This window comes from Mixophyes fleayi, chromosome 5, assembly GCF_038048845.1.
Source record: "Mixophyes fleayi isolate aMixFle1 chromosome 5, aMixFle1.hap1, whole genome shotgun sequence".
Taxonomy (NCBI): Eukaryota; Metazoa; Chordata; class Amphibia; order Anura; family Limnodynastidae; genus Mixophyes; species Mixophyes fleayi.
In genome coordinates, this window is record NC_134406.1 from 147,721,077 (window position 1) to 147,739,425 (window position 18,349).

The 18,349-nt window shown below is 38.9% G+C and overlaps 1 protein-coding gene across 2 annotated transcripts in view; it reads right to left on the reverse strand.

Annotated features, from left to right (window-relative positions):
- FBXL7 (F-box and leucine rich repeat protein 7) overlaps positions 1 to 17,545 on the reverse strand; it is a 229,938-nt gene extending 212,393 nt beyond the window's left edge. The window contains exon 1 of one of the 2 annotated variants that reach the window (XM_075212918.1): positions 16,976 to 17,545. In XM_075212918.1, coding sequence (XP_075069019.1) covers positions 16,976 to 17,009 — 34 coding nt within the window. In that variant the 5' untranslated portion in view covers positions 17,010 to 17,545. The remainder of the gene's footprint in view (positions 1 to 16,975) is intronic. The other variant, XM_075212917.1, reaches the window with a different exon arrangement.
- Positions 17,546 to 18,349: the final 804 nt, after the last annotated feature.

Here is an 18,349-nt window from a genome sequence, read left to right on the forward strand (position 1 = left end):
ATTGTGGCCCCACCCCCTTGTTTTATTGGACGAAAAAGGTGGTGATGGCTTTGGGGGCATGGCTAACGGTGCGATTCTTCGAGCCCCACCCCCACACACCCACCTGATCCCCGGACCTCCCAGGACTTAACCTGCCAATGTTGGCAACTATGAGTAAGGAAAACAGTACATACATAAAATAGGCTCATACAAGGTAGACAAAATAAATGCAGACATAAAACCAAAGGGTATGAAGGCCTCTACTCATTGGTAAATTACCTACCGTTCATCCTCAAGTGGGCAATACTGGCATATTTCCCCCAGAGAAGAGGATCACTGCAGGGAGCAGGAGACTGCTTATGACAATCTCTGCTGCAGCCAGGAAATCCATTCTCCACATGTGGATACAGAACTCCCTTCTACGCTTGAATTATTCAAGTAAAAAATGTTCTTTCTCCTGCTGATGGAATGGCTGGAGGCATCTCTCCAGAAGGAAACAATAACTCGAAAGCTCTTTGAAACCTGGGAGAGTTATATCAACATATTGCCTACTCCCTTGCGAATAAAACTCCGTGAATGCTTTCGCCAGATGCTTTGGTACAAAACTAGGGTGTTTTTCCAAGATCCTCCAATTTCTTTATAGGAGACGAATATATGATTTTTTTTCTGGTCTCTCCACACCTTGGGTCTTGGTGGTTATCAATATGCAGGATGGAGAGAGTAGAGCTCTTTATTCATTCATTCTTTTTTTCTTGGGGACCCCGCAATATCTCGATAAAAATCACAGGTTAACTCTGCCACATGTAGCTGCCTGACGATAATGGGATTTCTTATATATACTAAACTTGATTGCTGCCAATGAAGTAAAGCCAAGACTCAGTGATGCCATTTTTCTCTGATAGCACCTGTACCGCCTGTAACTTTTTAAATGTACATGTATGTCAAGTATACTTAAAATGGTTTATTAATATTTGAGAATATATATATATATCTAATATATAAATGTCTAGTGGCGTGTGTTAGTCTGTCTGTCTGTGTGTGGAAAAAATAAAACCAAGCTGCAGCGCCACCTGCTGGGCGGAGTTATACACTGACCTACTAAATTCTTAGTGTGTGTGGGGAAAAAAATTCAGAAAGGGCTGAAATTTGGTATACTAAGAGGTTTTTAATTTGTTAATTGTTAAAAGTGTTTATAAAGATTTAAAAAAAAAAAAAAAAAAAAAAAAATATATATATATATATATATATATATATATATATATATATATATATATATATATATATATATATATATTTCTTGAAGGAGAAGTGACAGTTGGGAGTGGTTGGTGGCTGCCGGGGGTGACAGTGGGGAGTGGTTAGTAGTTGAGGCCTGGGCTATGGCCCAAATGCATGACAAGAACCTTTTTAACACCTTAAGTAGCTTGATTTGACTAGAATGCATGAGTATCATGCACGGGTTAACACATATATATATATATATATATATACACACACACACACACATATATATATATATAAAGGTGGGATAATCAACCTTTAATATATTACCCTCATAAAGAGAATGCAGTAGGCCTATTGATGCCACTGACGGCTAAATACACTACAGTCCGTTATTATAGGGTAGGTGTCATAGGATGGACCGCCTATGCCACCTTGTCTGTCATTGCTGGGAACCGGCTGGGCTTTCTGTGCCACCATTCCCTTATGTTATCCCAAATGTGCCCACTAACCGCATTAGGAGGGGCTTACAAATGCTACCACCACTGGAGTCCTTACTGACATCCAGTACCGGGTTTCTTCTGGGTAACCGACGCTGCTAGAGTACCCCCTTACTGGTGTACCTGGAAGGGTACTCCTGAACTCTTCCTATGGATCTGGGTTGCTGTGGATGGATCCCCCCCTGGCCTATCACACTGGGCAGAGCTGCTGGGTAGTGGGCAGAGCGGTGGTACCGGGAAGCTGTGTCCAAATCTCAAAACAGCCGGGAACGGATTAGAGTTCGGTCTAATCTGTAGGTCACAGAGATAGACAAGTTTCCAAGCAGGTCTTTGAAGCAAGTGATGTTTATTTGCTCACCCTGGTCGAAGGTATCAGAGAGCAGGTCAGCAGTGCTTTTTATACAGTTTTGGGCACAGCCTTACAAAAAAAAAAAGCCTCACAGGGTAAGCCAGCCCCCCTGAGCTCTGAGCTATTTTTAGAATCAGGATGCAATTTGTTTACCCAAACATGGATTTACATGCAATGCAAAGCTAACAATATTCACACTTATCGGTGATATCCTAAAACTTGCTGTGATTTCCTGCATCTTGTTTTAGACACAGCAAGTCTAATTAAACCTTCATGTGACCCACACACATTGAAATGTCTAATTAACATGAGATTAACATGGGTCCTTTCTTGAGACAGCTGCAGAATACACATTCCCAAAGAAAAGTTATAAAACCCCAAGCAAGTAATTTCCCTACCAAAATACACAAAAGAATTCCTTAACAAAGGCTTATTGCATCAGGTATATACTTCAGAAATAATCAGTTATCTCTAGCAAAGTTAAAACAAAAAACTAATTTCCCCCCGTGGTCTCAAAAATAAAGATATTTCCTTTACCAAAATACACACAATATCAAAAATAAGTACTTTTGCAATTATATAAATAAGCACCCTGCGCTATTTCCTTTAAATATATTCATACCATAAGTTATTTATAAGTCAGTCACACTAGGAAATATCAACCAAAAACATTTTTAGCTAAGTTTGTCTAAAATTCCATATTCATTTCAGCCTTATTTTACTACTTTAAAAACAAATGGGTTATAAAGTATGAATTACTCACTTTATTTGAATACATATTAACATGATGTTACCACATACATTGAGAAAGTATAATAAAATATACAATTAGTACATAAAGTTTTCCCACACAGCACAAAGTGATAAAAAGTGCCAGCTATTTAAAAGTCAGAGAATGTATCTAGGGCATGTAATGCAAGGACCATTAATCTCTAATGAACTCTTTATTATCAGTGAGGTTTACACAAACAAAGGGCCAGCAGTTTTCTTACTTCGCTAACACTTATTTTCCTTTTTATCTGCCATTAATTCATTTTTAAACATAAAAAATGCTCTAACAAGCAAACACGAATGACTATCTTCTTTTATTTCGATTTATACAATATAGTACCAATCCTATGTAAATGCAGGGAGCATCCAATAATAGTAAACGTTACCTTGTTTTATAACTTTAAGAGCTTGTCCACACAGTTATTTTATGAACATTTTAGAGGCCACTTGCAAGACTCTCAAATTCTAGTAATCTGCATCTAAATGCTTTCTTATCAAGCATCATAAAATACATACCTAAACCAATGCATAAGTTTTCCTTTTAAACTACTTTCAGATGGACACATTTTTTAAGGTTATTTAAGCAAATTAGTATTTCAGATGTAGGGGTCTATTTATTGATCTCTGGTGGAGGGGTTGAATTTCAATCTCCGCTTATCGAAGTGATTAAACATAATTTATTATTAAAATCTTGCAGAGGCAGCTGAGCTTTAAGAGTTTACTTACTGCTTTGTTGGGCCGGTAGGAGGCGATATGCTAGCTGGTTCACACATGCTCAGTGGAACTGAAAGCCCATCCTTCAGCTTTTAGTTCCACTAATTTAAAAAAGTATAATTAACTTGCTGTCAGCATGCTGGTCCAATCGGTGATCTGCAGAGTCGGTTTTCAGGTAAGTCTGTTTATATTTCAATCAGTTTTTGCTCATTTCGGATTTTATTTGTAGGTGTCCTCTGTGTCGGATTTTTCATTATCGTTCAAGCGTACCCAACCCGGCGATAATATATATCAAGTTTTGCATTTAATAAGTAGACCCCATAATTCTAAAAATGTCTCTCCTTTCACATGAATGAGATTCTAAAAAAAAAAAAAAGAAGCTCATACATACACCAATTATCCACAACATTCAAACCACCTGTTTAACCAATGGTTGCCCTTGTGTCGCAAAAACAGCTATGACCTATCACGGCATGGACTCCACTAGACCGCGGAAGAGGTCCTGTGGTATCTGGAACCAAGATGTTACCAACAGATCCTTTAAATTCGGTAAGTTGTGAGGTGGAGGATCCATGGCTCGGACTTGTTTTTCCAGCATATCCCACAGATGCTCAATCGGATCGAGATCTGGGGAATTTGGAGGCCAAGTTACCACCTTAAAATCTTTGGGGTCTATGCATCAATAAGACATGGTGCAACTAAATGTATCACTGCACATCACAGTGATGCATATTTATGCATTACTTGAATGCATCATGCTGAGGCTACTCTGGGAGCCCCGATGAAGTGACCCCTCTCCTGTGCAGCCGGTGACTGGAAGAAGTTCTGCAAAGCCGAAGAGGCTTCAGCGGAATCCCATAGGAAATGACAGGTAACGCCATCCTGAGATGGTGTTACCTGTCTGCACAATGCAAAGCAGAGCATTGCAGATTATCGCAGTTCCCATAGTAATCTATCGGGACTGTGATGCTGCACGATATTTGACAGAATATGAAATACTGCCTATAGGCAGTTTATACATTGCAAACATGCAGTTTCCACATCTTTTAGTGTCAGAAAAGTATGATGCATAGACCCCTTTGTCATATACCTCAAACCACTCCTGAACAATTTTTGCAGTGTGACAGGGCATATTATTCTGCTGAAAGAGGCCACTGATATCAGGGAACAGCGTTGTCATCAAGGGGTGTACTTGGCCTGCCACAATGTTTAGGTAAATGGTATGTGTCAAAGTAACATTCACATAAATGCCAGAACCCAAGGTTTCCCAGCAGAACATTGCCCAGAGCATCACACTGCCTCCACTGACTTGCCTTCTTCCCATGGTGTATCCTGGTGCCAGCTCTTCCCCAGGTACACGACACACATGAATCTGGCAGTCCACATGATGTAAAAGAAAATGCGATTCAACAGACCAGACCACCTTCTTCCATTGATCCATGGTTCAGTTCTAGTGCTCTCGCGCCCTTTGTATGTGCTTTCGGCGGGGGGTGGGGGTCAGCATGGGCACTCTGACTGTTCTGCAGCTATGCAGCCACATATGCAGCAAGCTATGATCCACTGTATGTTCCTTGTTGCAGTTAGGGTAGTAAAAGAAGATAACTGCCTTTTAAAAAGTAGAAAAAAAAAAAGTATTTTTGGAGTATCATGGAAAAGCTGATGTTTTTATTATTTTTCATGCATCTATATTAGTTAACCATAAAAACAAATTATCTTAGACGCTAGTAGAATTATTTTTTAAAATGCTCCAAATCTTTATAAAAAACGGAAAAAAAGAGGCGGCCCGCCACGCCGCCACTCCCCCCCACCCCTTTACTCTTCTCAGTCTTATTTCTCTTTCTAAAATAGTTGCTTTCTTGAAAAAATTGGGTCAACATTCTTATTAATACTCTTTTCTAACAAGAAGCTGTATGTTTTAATGCATATGTATTTTTCAGATGTTCTTTTTTAACACAGTGCTGTATAGAATGTTACTTTTGGTTGACCCTTGCAAAAATAAAAAATTTTTTTTAAAAAAAAAAAAACGGAAAAAAAATCCAAGATAAACAAGGTGCAAAGTAACTGGACACTATTATGAATGGTCACCCGGACATTCCGGGAGATTAGGCAAGTATGAATAAATGTTGATGATGATGACTACAGCCCACCTATGACATTATGTTGTGGGTTGCATGTGATTGGCTATCTCCAACCCAGTACAATAGTGGGGATAGAGTGCACTATGTGCAGTAGCTGTTGCTTGATACTAATAAAATCAGGGCTGACTGATGTTGAGCAGCATATTTTAAAATAAATTTTGTAATGCCTGATCTGTTTATACTATTTGAGATATCAGCCCTTCTGGCAAGTGCTAGAATGCTAGAATTGCCACATTGCCAGTCTGGCTTGGACAGATAGCAGGCAAGGGGGAAATATATTTAACCTCCTGAGTTTGCTCATAGCTTGTATAGTATATATGTCTAGAGAATATATCCCCTTGTACAAGGAAAAACAAATGTTGAGGTTACAGTGCTTTTAATTATTCTATTAGCAGGATCACTGAACAATGTGCAACAATGAAATGAAAACAGTACATTTTGATTGATGGCTGTATTGAAAAAATATATCTCTACAAAGGAAATAAACATTGTTACTATATTGTTTGAAATAATGGTACCGGGGTACATATCAGAGGTCAAAGTGGGCTGCTTACATTGTATTAATTCTATCTATTCACTTACATTTTCCATACTGCCATTTTTAAAGTCCCATTTCGACCACTGACACAAGTACGTTTTGCTCCTATTTATGCATACTTGCTAAGATTCAAAAGACTCAATACTGGAAATCATCTCTTCATATTTCCTAATCTGTCAATCACTGACATATAAATGAGGAATACTTAAAATATTACAACAATTAGATTGCAGCCTCTCCATATAATGCTCCTCTTTATTCTTCATTTTCAGAATAGTACTTTTATGGATTTACTCAATATCCTGACCAACCTATAATAAAGCATTTTGCTTTCAATAGGAACAGATAATAACACATGTTTTATAACATATATGTTACCCTACATTAAAGAGTTAGACATCATTTTTTAGATCTCTAGATCTATTGTAGCTACCTTGGAACTAGATCACAGCAATAGCCAATGTGTGCCACCAAAAGGTCGGTTTTAATTCACTGATCACATGCTGCAGAGATTAACCTTGGCAAATTCATCTGATTTCTCTAATATGTTCTACAATTCATATGTCAGCCAAAGGAGAATTACATATTTCTTAGGATCAAAACCACATGTTGTCTTGCTTTGTATCATTATGGGTATGCTCAGAAATTCTTGTGTTTATGCAAAGATAGTTGATTCATGTGGTATGTACCTACAGTTCACTAGATTACTGATTTGCGCCATTATTGGAGACTTAGTTTCTCCATCAACTTATAAAGGCTCCTTGTATAATATTAAACAACTGGACCAAATATATATATTGTAAATGTTACCATATACACCTCTATTTCATGTTAACAGAGAGTTGATTTTTATGTATGTTTGTTGGATCAGCACAACTTTCTCAATTTTATAGTAATATATGGTAGCGCTGTACTAAACAGTACACACTAGTTGTTTGTGGCCAAATTGCACAGACCTGGTGTTTTAGACAATAAACCAAGCAACCAGACTGCTTGCGGGTATGGGTTAAACAATGATTCCACACATATGAAAAATTTAATCATAATTTGACCTGTTTTATCCCCATAACCAATCAAGCTGATGATCTAAATGGATCACTCAATGCATAGTCAGAATTAGGGAGGATTTGTAAGGCTGAAAAGTGCGTTGTGGTTGCCTTTTATAAACTGCTAATTCCCCCTTTTTGCCAATTCAGCAGCAAATGGGTTTACCAATTCAGCAGCCAAGTGCCTTAATGGCAACACCAGATTTGGTTATCATCTAACATACTCACTTAGTAAAATCTACAGAAGTCATTAACAGTGAGATAAGATGGACTAGAGAGCAGAGACTGGAAATAATGATTGCTATGTAAAAAAAAAAATACTTTTTTTTTTTTTTTTTTTTTAAACCAAAAGGTCCGATAGAGTTTGCTGTGCATTCATTTATAAGTGGTCCCCTCTAAGGCCTATTCCTCATAGTGTCAGCAGTTGGCTGTTATATACAATTTTTATGCCAGGTCTTTCACATATAGCTGGGATCCTACCAAAGTAATATTATTGTTGTAAACCCCATTACGATTTCTGTAAAACAAAAACGAACGGAAATAAAAAAAATTACACAACACATTGGTAATAGGTTCCCTGCAAATGTATAGAGACAACAGATAATGTCAGTGTATTATACAGATACAGACACTCAGGATTACTTCAGTTCTTTAAAAATAAGTGCTTCAATATGACTGTAAAAATGAGTGCAGTTGAAACAACATACCATAACATCTCCAATCATATTTCTGAAAATCTTATTTATCTCCCTATGCTAATGGTCTTCTTTAAAAAAAGGCAAAGCAAACTGAAGTCCTCCTCTTAGCATGGCCACGAATGTGCACTGGGCTAATGCTCTGGTCACGCATGCTCAGAAGAGGCTCTTACTCTGCTCTTTTCAGTGCAGACAGAGGGCCCAGGTAGGAAACATCTGCAACACCCCATCCATACCCAAACTTTGCTATGGGGCACAGTGATGCGGATTTCCGTCCCTGACTGTTAGAATCTTATTAGTTGCTATGGGTGTTACAGAGAGTCAAGATTACTTCAGTCCCTAGGTGTTTCAATATGACTGAAAAATGACTGCAACTGAAACAGCATCGTACCTTAACACATACATGCCAAATTTCAAAACTTCTCCCCCAGAAGTCATGTGAGACTGGGTAGGAGGGGCGTGTCCCCACTATAAAATGCAGAAATTCACTGCATTTTTTGTATTATTTCACCTAGAGATATCGGGAAGCAAAATTTTACAATAAACTCTTCTATATGACTAGGTCTTTTTAATGGCATAAAGTAACAATTGCCAAGCTAGACCACATACCAAATAGCAATTTTTACATTTTTTTTTTGTTAATTCTAGAAACAAATGTGTGCCAAATGTGTTCACGTTTGACACATATTCTTACTAGTGTTTTTTTTTTAAAAAAATAATTGTAAGCATTCCTGGTTACCAATGGTGAACGCAAAAGTAGGAGACCAGAACACAAATGGAATACATTGCACTTCTAGTAAAGACGCTAGTGGACATGGTAACACTAGAAACATAGGGTCTCATGAAGAGTTGGAAATAATTTACACTTACAGCATAAGTACAAATTGCATCCTGTAATTTACATAGGATTCCAAGTCGCAAATGTCTTTATATACAGAATAATATGCAAATTGCACACACATCTTTTCTGTCTTACAGCACTACTTCGCCTGATGCACTTTAAGGGTATCAGTCACAGCTGCCTGGTAAGGCAGATAAATCAATTAATAAATAAATGTTAAAAAATACGCAAGCCCTGAACCGACGGCTTGAGTTCAGGACTTAAGTACAGGCCGGGGAAAATCGCTGTGTTAAGTATATGACTGCGCTAACACTAAGGGGGGTATTCAATTGTTAGCGAGTTTGGAAGTTCGAGCGTGCTAAGTCATTTTTTTGCTATTTTACCTTATTTTCGAGCGCGAAAACTTCTCACGCAATTCTAATCTTTTTTTTTTACCGAAACGGTGTTATCGCGCTCCAAGCGTTTGTCAATGTTAAAGTATAGGCTGGCTGCGAACCCTTAGCGGAAAAAGCTATTCAATTGTTTTTTAACGCTGAGTGTGAAACAGGCAAATCTGCTGTTTCATCTCGCACCTCCTTGGTCTGCTCAAAGAAATTTTTTTTTTATTAAAGTTAAGAAAAATATACATTAAACTGAAAAAATAGGTGTAAAAGTTCATAAAAGTAACCTAAAAACAGAAAAGTACTTAAAAAAGTGTATAATAATTAATAATTTTTGGAAATTTCCCCCTTTAGAAAAAACCATAGTGGTGCATGTATTTAAACTTTTTTTTATATTATTTTTTTGTTTTTAAGGGGGGGGGGGGGGTTGGTTGTGCCAAAGTATCATGTTATCTTTATTTTTTTTTAAAAGCAAAATCGTTTGCTCCCCACTCTATTTAGTCTTCGCCATAGTGCTGGCAGGCTATTGATGTGTGAAAAATTTGACGTAGGGTTCCCCCTAATTTAATTGAACCAGCACTAGGCAAACCAGCCGGGGTGATAGGCACTATAGCAGGGGGGGGGACGGGGGGGGACAGGGGGGAAACGCAGTTTGGGTCCCACGGCCATAATGACTAAACACCCACAGACTGTTCAGCGCTGGCCTGGATTCCCTAGGGATTGTGGTCCGCTGAAAAATGTAAGCGGGCCACCCCCCTAGGGACACCCAGGCCAGTGCCGATAGCACTAGTGCTCTTCCTACTACCCCTGGGCTATGGGTAGTAGGGTAATAAATGGGGATTTTGGATAAAAAATAAAATAAAAAATAAATAAATTGATTTGTGGAACTACATGTCCCAGCCAGCCATGTTGTCCTAAATAGTGTGGGCATGCTGCTACTTGTCTAACTACAAGCACCAGCGTACCCATAGCACCCAGGGCATTTTTGCACTTGTAGTAGAACCACAAGTGCCAACATGCTCTTACACCCACGGCTGGCTGTGATCTGTAGTTCCACAAAGCAAAATGTTAAATAAAAGCACAACACCCTCATTCCAACCACAAATCTTTATTAAAAATAATAAAGCCCCAAGAAATACAGTAAACACCCTCATGTACACCATAGATTTTTAATAAAAAAAAAAAAAAAAAAAAAAAAATATACTCACCATGGACGAAATCCTCAGTTTTATGATGCTTTACCTACACACACTCATTTACGCAAAGTCCCAACAAATATTTGTACCTTCGAAGAAAGGTCCGGCTTGCCCACTGTCCCACAAATATTTGTACCTTACAAATAAAATGTCCATGCTTGGCCAGTGTTCAAGAAATGTTTGTAAATTTCAAAAAATATACCTCCTTGTAAAATCTTTAATTCTGCTGTACAGGGGGTCCATTGTTGCTTGCAGTGCTGGGGCCCTTCTTGATTGCAGTGTAGGGGCCCAACCTCCTTTGCAGTGCTGGGGCCATTCTTGATTGCATTAATTTACTTTTATTTTTTTTATAGTAAAATGACTGCCTTAACCACTCCTCATTTCAAACTCGCTAGGACCTAGGACCAATAATAGAGCGCGAGGGGGTGCATGCAAAAAAACAATTGAATTGAGGGTTTTCTTTTAAACGCGCGCGTTTTTTTTTTTCTTTGAGGGCGAAATTTTAACGCATCTCGCTAACAATTGAATACCCCTAACAATTGAGCTCATTTTCGAGAGGAGCTCTTAGCAGCTAGTATTTCGATTAAAGAGAGTGAATGAGGGATGTGTTGGGGTGTTTATATTTCAAATAAACTTAAACATGTATGTTTTATTTACATTTTTTCGTGGTGCACTGGGTGCCAGGGCATACTGTTACTTGTGGTTCTCCAAGTACCATGGGTATGCTGGTTCTGGTAATCCTTCACTACAGACAAAATGGATAGTTACATTTATTAAATTAATATCAGACACCCATCACCTCAGGGGTATGGGAACAGCCCTAGTGCTATCAGAACTGGGCTGGTTAAACCTGGGGGTTGGGCATTTTTATTTCTTGTGCCCAAACTCTTTAGGGAGTCCAGCCCCATTCTGACCGGCCTAGGGCTAGTTTGGCATTATATCAGGGGGACCCCACACTGCAGCTTTCCCTGCTATAGTGCCTCCAGACCAGGCTGGTAGAGCCTAGTGCTGGAATTAATAAATTTTTCGGGGGGACTCCGCACATTCTGTCCCCCCCAAATTTGCTATCAGCAGCCTATTTTTTTACATTTTTCTTTTTCTTATTTTTTTACTACAGGAAGGTCATCATTATCAGCATGAATCTTGCACCAGGGAGATGTACACGCAACAGATATGTCTCCTAGAGGCCTATCTGCAGCTACTTCCCCCTCATCAAAGGACATAAAAACATGAAAACGCCTTTACTTTTCTAGGCTCGCCCTCTACTTTCCCTGTTCCACCTCTCTAAGGGGCATATTTAAGAAAGCACGATAGTGCTTTTAACGGGTCATTAAGGTGCCTCCTGCCCTCCGCAAATTTATTAAGGGTGCATCGCAGCAGATATCATGGATATCTGCTGCTTTGCATTCCTCTTCGATTTTGGGAGCAGTCACCATTCAACAGAATGGTGACTGCTCCTGGCCGCAATCTCACAAGTCCCGAAAAAACATTTTTTTCGGGAACTTGTCATGCTAATGTTCGCCAGCTGAAACTGGCGTACATCATCGGAATGGAAGAAATCTAATGCTGTCAGCTCTGCTCCGAAGAGCAGAGCTGGACAGCGCATGTGTGGAGGGATCACATGATCCCTCCCTGTCACTCAGCGCGCTCTCTCTGCAACGATAGAGAGGGGATCTGTGTGCGCATGTCCAGTTCTTGGAACTGGACATGCGCAATTGAAGAATAAAAAGAACGAGGAGAAGACCTGGAGGCAGCGCGTTCCGAAGAGGGGGGTAAGTATGATTTTTTACATAGCAGAAACAGCAGTTTTTCGGAACTGCTGTTTCTGTGCAGGGCTGTACATAAATGTGAGAAATAGTTCAATCCTTATCATTGCGATAAGGATTGAAAACTACTTTTCACTTTATGTGAATATTGATAAATGTGCCCCTAAGTGTGGGTGTAGAGGTGGAAGGGATGAAAGCAGACTGAGAGGGATCCTTTGCTCTTACGAGTCAGACTTACGTCCGTCTCTACATGAGGCCCATAGTCTCTAGTGCCAAAACCATTTAAATGCATTTTAAAGGTAGAAAACGCATGTAAAAAACTCCAGTGGTTATAAGCCCATGACTGTTGGATGAGTGTATGTGTACTATATTCATGTGTATTGCTGTATGTACCATAAAAATCATCTGTGTTTTATTACATTAACATTTGCACTAAAATATGCATTTATGTTCAACAGAGTTACCATTTGTGCTATTATAAATGTCTCTAAAGGAAGACAATTTACACAGATGGGAGGTGCCTTAGATTCATGAATAGTAATATATCTAACTAAACAAAAGTGGAAAACAGTAAATACAACTTTTTTTTAAGTAAACCACAAACTGAGCAAATAACCACTGTGTTTTCAAGGGACAAAAAGGCGGTTGAATTAAAGTTGTATAAATATCTGACTTACAGTCTATGTGGATAATCCAAATCACTGCTCCTAGAAAGTGAAATGTGCATTTGATCGCACAAAAATGTATGCCTAACGTGAGCAGAAATGACATTGGTAGCATTTACACAAAGCAGCTGGAAAACATTACTTCCACCCTCTCTCTCCAGGGGTTTTGTCTATCGCTGCCTGGAAGGAATGCAGTCAGGATCTGTGCATTATATTTAGGAATTGTGGGATACATAATCACCTCAGAAACTCTTTTTGGCACTATTTTGCTCTTTATGATGTTAGTCCAATGAAATATATTTCTCCAAATTTGGTATTGAAATTAATATGCAGTAATATAGTGATCCTAACAAAGGCAAAATACAAAGTGCATTCATATAACCAAGGCAAAATACGAAGTGCATTCCTATAACCTATGCATGGACCGCCTAATATTAGAAGTCAAAATAATCCTCTTCTCTCATGTATCACCGACAGGCCATGTTTTCTGGTCCACACTGCTACAAACAGGATTTCAAGCAGGGAACTCTCTTAAAATAAAATTCCAATCGGAGTAAGAATTTAATATAAAGCCTCCTCCCCCAATTTGTATAACTGCAAAGGAACCTCTAGGTGCCCTTATTTACTGTTCTCTAGGATGCAGCAGATGATGAGAGATATGTCATGAAGGACCTACAAATGCCCCTATAAACCCATAGTATGGGGCATCAATGAGGCCTGGCTTGGCAGATTCTAATGATTGCCGCTACTCTGGTTTTAGGTAAAAGGGATACGGGGGCTTGCAGTGCAAGCATAATGCAACAGGACTTCTGAGACGTTAAAGGTATTTTATTTTACAAAACATCAAAATATAAAAATTAGCTGTTTTCCACAACACTCACTACAAATTAAATATCCAAATTGTGATGAAAAGCAAACACACAGAATGTTGACAGCAGATATTAGCAGCAGTAGTTGTCGTAGTAGTAATATAATTTATTTATTTATGCAGTACCATTGTTTCCCCAGAGGAGAGTTAAGCGGTGAAGCGTGGGACAGGCTCTTAATGGAGAAATGGTGTTTTCTCCAGTGGGTTTTCTGACTGAAACAGCTGTGGAAGTAGACGCATAGGGAATTTTGAAGGTTGGCCGATTTTTTGTCCTTTAAACTAAAAGTCACAAGTATCTGTTTTGAACAATAGACTAGTCACATGGGCTTCTTCGCCAACCGGTTTTTAGGGGAAGGAAGAATGAAGGGATGTACTTCCTGCACAATTTATCTGTGTTTCTCTTTCACGGTCAGTAACCGACTGTTAAAGACTACTCCTACTGGTGTCACATGCCATCAGACACTCACCATCTGCAAACGTCAACTGCACATTAGTTGTAGGAGAATGCAGCAGCCACAACTAGGCTCCTTTAATGGTGCCTAGATGGGCTTATGGGTAGCTGGTATAGCTGCTGCAGGGTCTCTCTGCTGTGGGCTAACCGATACCTCCTGACCACTTACTATAGCTCAGGACTGCTGGGTAGATGGCAGAGCATTGACAGAGACGCTGGGTTCAACACAGAACAGTCAGAAAATGGATTAGAGTGTTAGCTCTTATTTGTTGGTTACAGGATACAGCAGTGTAATAGTCTCAGGCAGAATCTACAGGCAGCGATGTTGTATTGCTCAATAATCCTGACAAGGACAATTACATGCTAGTTTGAGTTAGTGGTGATCTCCAGAAGCTCAGATAGTATAATAACATAACATGGTCAAACAAGGCTCTTTTTATACAGATTCTGATACACATGTTGACAGGGTAACCCAGCCCCCTTCTTACCTGGCACCACCTGAGATAACGCAATTTTAAACTTTAACAATATGTACATCAATTTGCAATTTCCTAAATTGCTTGCTGGTTGCATTATTCAGACATGTTCTAAGTCATAGAATAAAAGCTACAGAAGATGGAAAGTAATGACCCCCCTATTGTGCATTCAAGCTAAAAGAGTTCATGATCATTGAGATGAAAAGACTTAATTAGCATGCGAATAGTCTGCCTTTAGAAATTATAAAATAGGTTTCCTCCAACATCTAGCTACTGCATCAGAAATCAATACTAATAATTTCCAAAACAGAAACACAACACAATATGAAAAAAAAACGGTATATCTGCAATGATATACAGCGGTGCACCTTGCCACTTATTGAAATACATTTTTCCAATAAGTTATTTATAAGTGATCCAGTCACACATATATTTCCACAAAGATAAATGTTGTCAGTTGCTCTGAACAGAGGGAATACAGAAAGAGTTTGTTAAATGTCTCTGAGGATATATGTTTTTGGGTACATTTAAAACTTTGAAGGGAAGGGGTTAGTCTTATTGAACAAGACAGTACATTCCAGAGTATGGGTGCAGCACTTGGGTAAGTTTTGATGTGGGTCCAATAGGCCTGAGTTAGTAAGGAGGATGATAGGCATAGGTCTTTACCAGATCAGAGACCATGATTACGGAGGTATATGCAAGCTAACAAGGATATGTAGTTAGGTGAAGCATTGAGGAGGTGTTTATAGAAGTAAATTGATAGTAAGGGCAGCATCAAAGTACTAATAAAACAGTTACTAAGGAAAAATGAAGAGTGATACAATGGTAGAATATTTTTGATAATACATATTTTACAACGGTTTGAATATGTAGAATGTTGAACAGGACACAATGATATATATTAAGCTGACAATAGAGCATGACATCAGAGAAGTTAGTAGACGACACACTTCCCATTAAAAGCCAGTGTTTTATAACAAGCATGTTAAATTTACTTTTGTTGTCCAACTATATACACTAAGATTATTCCAAGCATGTTCTATTAGTTCAACACTAAAAAATTCATCATTATTCAAGAATTTTTCCCTATAAGCTGCAGAAGTACATTTTACTGTACCTCTCAAAATGAAACAAGAACCGAACTCCAAGTAATTTTGCACATGCACCCCCTGGTGGCTTGTAGTTGGAACAGAACAACTGTGCCTGCATATGAAACAGGGTGTTGCTGTACCATATCTCACATATATAGCATTACAGCCTATGGCTCATTTCCATAGGTGTACAGTTAATTTTTGGGGGCATGAAAATATTTAATTTGTCATCTCTCTTCCTCCTGTCACAGACCTCTGACCCCCCCCCCCCCCCCATAAAATATTATATATGCTTTGTAGTACCATCTGTAGAAATAAGGGGGAGCATTCTGTCTTAGTTGCAAACCAGCAGCAGTACTGAAGAATCTGAGAAGTGGTGGTCCTGGATTGTTTAACTTTGTCACTTTGTCATGATATTTAATTGTAGTTTCTGCATAATAAAACTTTTAGTCAAACATGATGGACATTTCATGTATGTATCAAATGTAATGTAATGAATGCATGCGATATTGTTTGCTCACTTCCCATATACTTTTTGCACAGCTTAAGCATTAAAAAAAAAATCAATATCCTTACTGCTAAATGAACATATTTGAATGTGAATTTTTCAATTAATATACATTACTCAATTACTGACTTGTACAAACCAATGGTCTATTCTTGCATAGAAGTCAATAGGAAACGTTTGCTATTTCAGAAAGTATACATTATTAAAACTGCTTGGAATGTGATTTTATTCTTTGTTACATGTAACTTGCCCCTGTTTAAATTTCAGCCTGGCTACAATCTATCCATCCTCAAGTGGCATTATACACTCTGCCCAGTCTACATAGCATCAGGCTCACTAAACAAAGCGTTGAACTGAGCATTCTTTAGCTCTGTCACCAAGCACAGTAACAAGACTGACAGGAGACAGCCAATTCCCTGTCACTCACGCAGCCTGTTTCACTATGACATTAATGTCTAAACCCGCTTAATGATAGCTCATATATAAACTTGCACTAATGTGGAAATAAAACAATAAATAAAGAGTGATAAATAAAGGTTGTTGATTATTTCGCAGAGTATTACCAGAGCCTTTTACAAATCATGACCTGTTTATATTCACCTATTTAGCATTAGACACATTAGCAAGCATTAAATAGACACAAATATAGATGTAAGTCAACTACATACAGTGCAAAGCAATATCAACTGTAATTCAGTAAAACAATAGTGAAGGCAAGGAAGAGAGCCCCCCTCCCCATTTCCTCAGGTCTGAGTAAGTATTGTGTGGGCAGTGTCACTCACCCTCACTGCCGTACTTGCCATTGTTCGCTCCCATCCTGTAGACTTCATGCTCTCATCACCAAAGCACACAGCATTTCCACTGGGCAAACCATAAAACACACACCGGACCCCTCCATAGCCTGGTGCAATTAAAACTGAAGACCCACTTAATGAGTTAGAAAAAAAGGTCAGATGCTCTTTCCCAGGGCACTGATACAACCCTCAGACGGTTCCAATCCCAAGACTGCAGTGTATAGAAATTCACACAGATAGATCCCTGACATTATTTATAATCCACAAGAGGGAGGATGGAAACGTAGACAGAGTTTTATCCATGCACGGTATATGAGTACAGTGTGATCACACAGCAGCGGTCTTCATCATCCCGTTACATCCACTTTGGGAAAGGGCGACGCAGTAACTTGTTGCTTTAAGAGTTTTTCCTAAGGCACAAAGAGGCTGAATATGTCAGAGGTAATGTAGACAACTCTCTATCTGCAATATGCACACATACACTACATTATCATACACTGAACAGATATTGTCCCAACATTCATACTCTGTGGACAAATGTGGGAGGGTCAGCAGCCTGCAGTCCTTCCCTTATCCCCTCCCAGCCCTCACGTCAGGCATGATCCCTTCCCTTCGTATTACCTCACTCCTGCAATACCCCCAGGAGCTCTTTTTACCATCAGCTCTCAATTAAAGAAAAATGGGAGCGAGAAATCTCCTGAAATCTAAAGTGTGGACTGAGATATGAAGCTCTCCTTTCTTATTACTGTGTATAGATGTGACACAGCAGGCTAGGTCAAGGTGACCATTCTGTGGAGTCTGGGAAGGAGAGAGGGAAACACCCCATAAGATTTATAACCTGGCTGTCTGGAAGACTTCCAAATCCAGACGTAGCTCAGCTGAAACGGAGGAGCTTTAACACTACACCCTGAATCCAGATTAAGAGAACTTTATTTCGCCTGCTCTAGATACAAAGATGTCAAATGATTCTATGCATTCCAAACTATTCATTGTGCAATCTTTACCTATAGCACAGCGTTTATGCACTTTTGTGGCACTATTTATTTAGGTTAAAAACATATATACACAATATTTAATATAACTCTTTCAAATGTAAGTGCACTTTTTCTATTTTGTGAATTAACTTATGCCATTAGGGGCATATTCAATTGTTGGCGTTACACGGAAAAGTAACACTGTGTGCGCACTATTACCTTCATTACGGTAATAGTGTGCATAATTACAGTTATTACGGTACCTTTAACGCTGGATTTCAGCTTGCAGCTAAGGGAGCTGCGAGCTGAAATCCATCTTAGAATTACCGTAATAGCAGTAATATTGTTAACGCCGCGGGAAACGCCAACAATTGAATATGCCCCATAT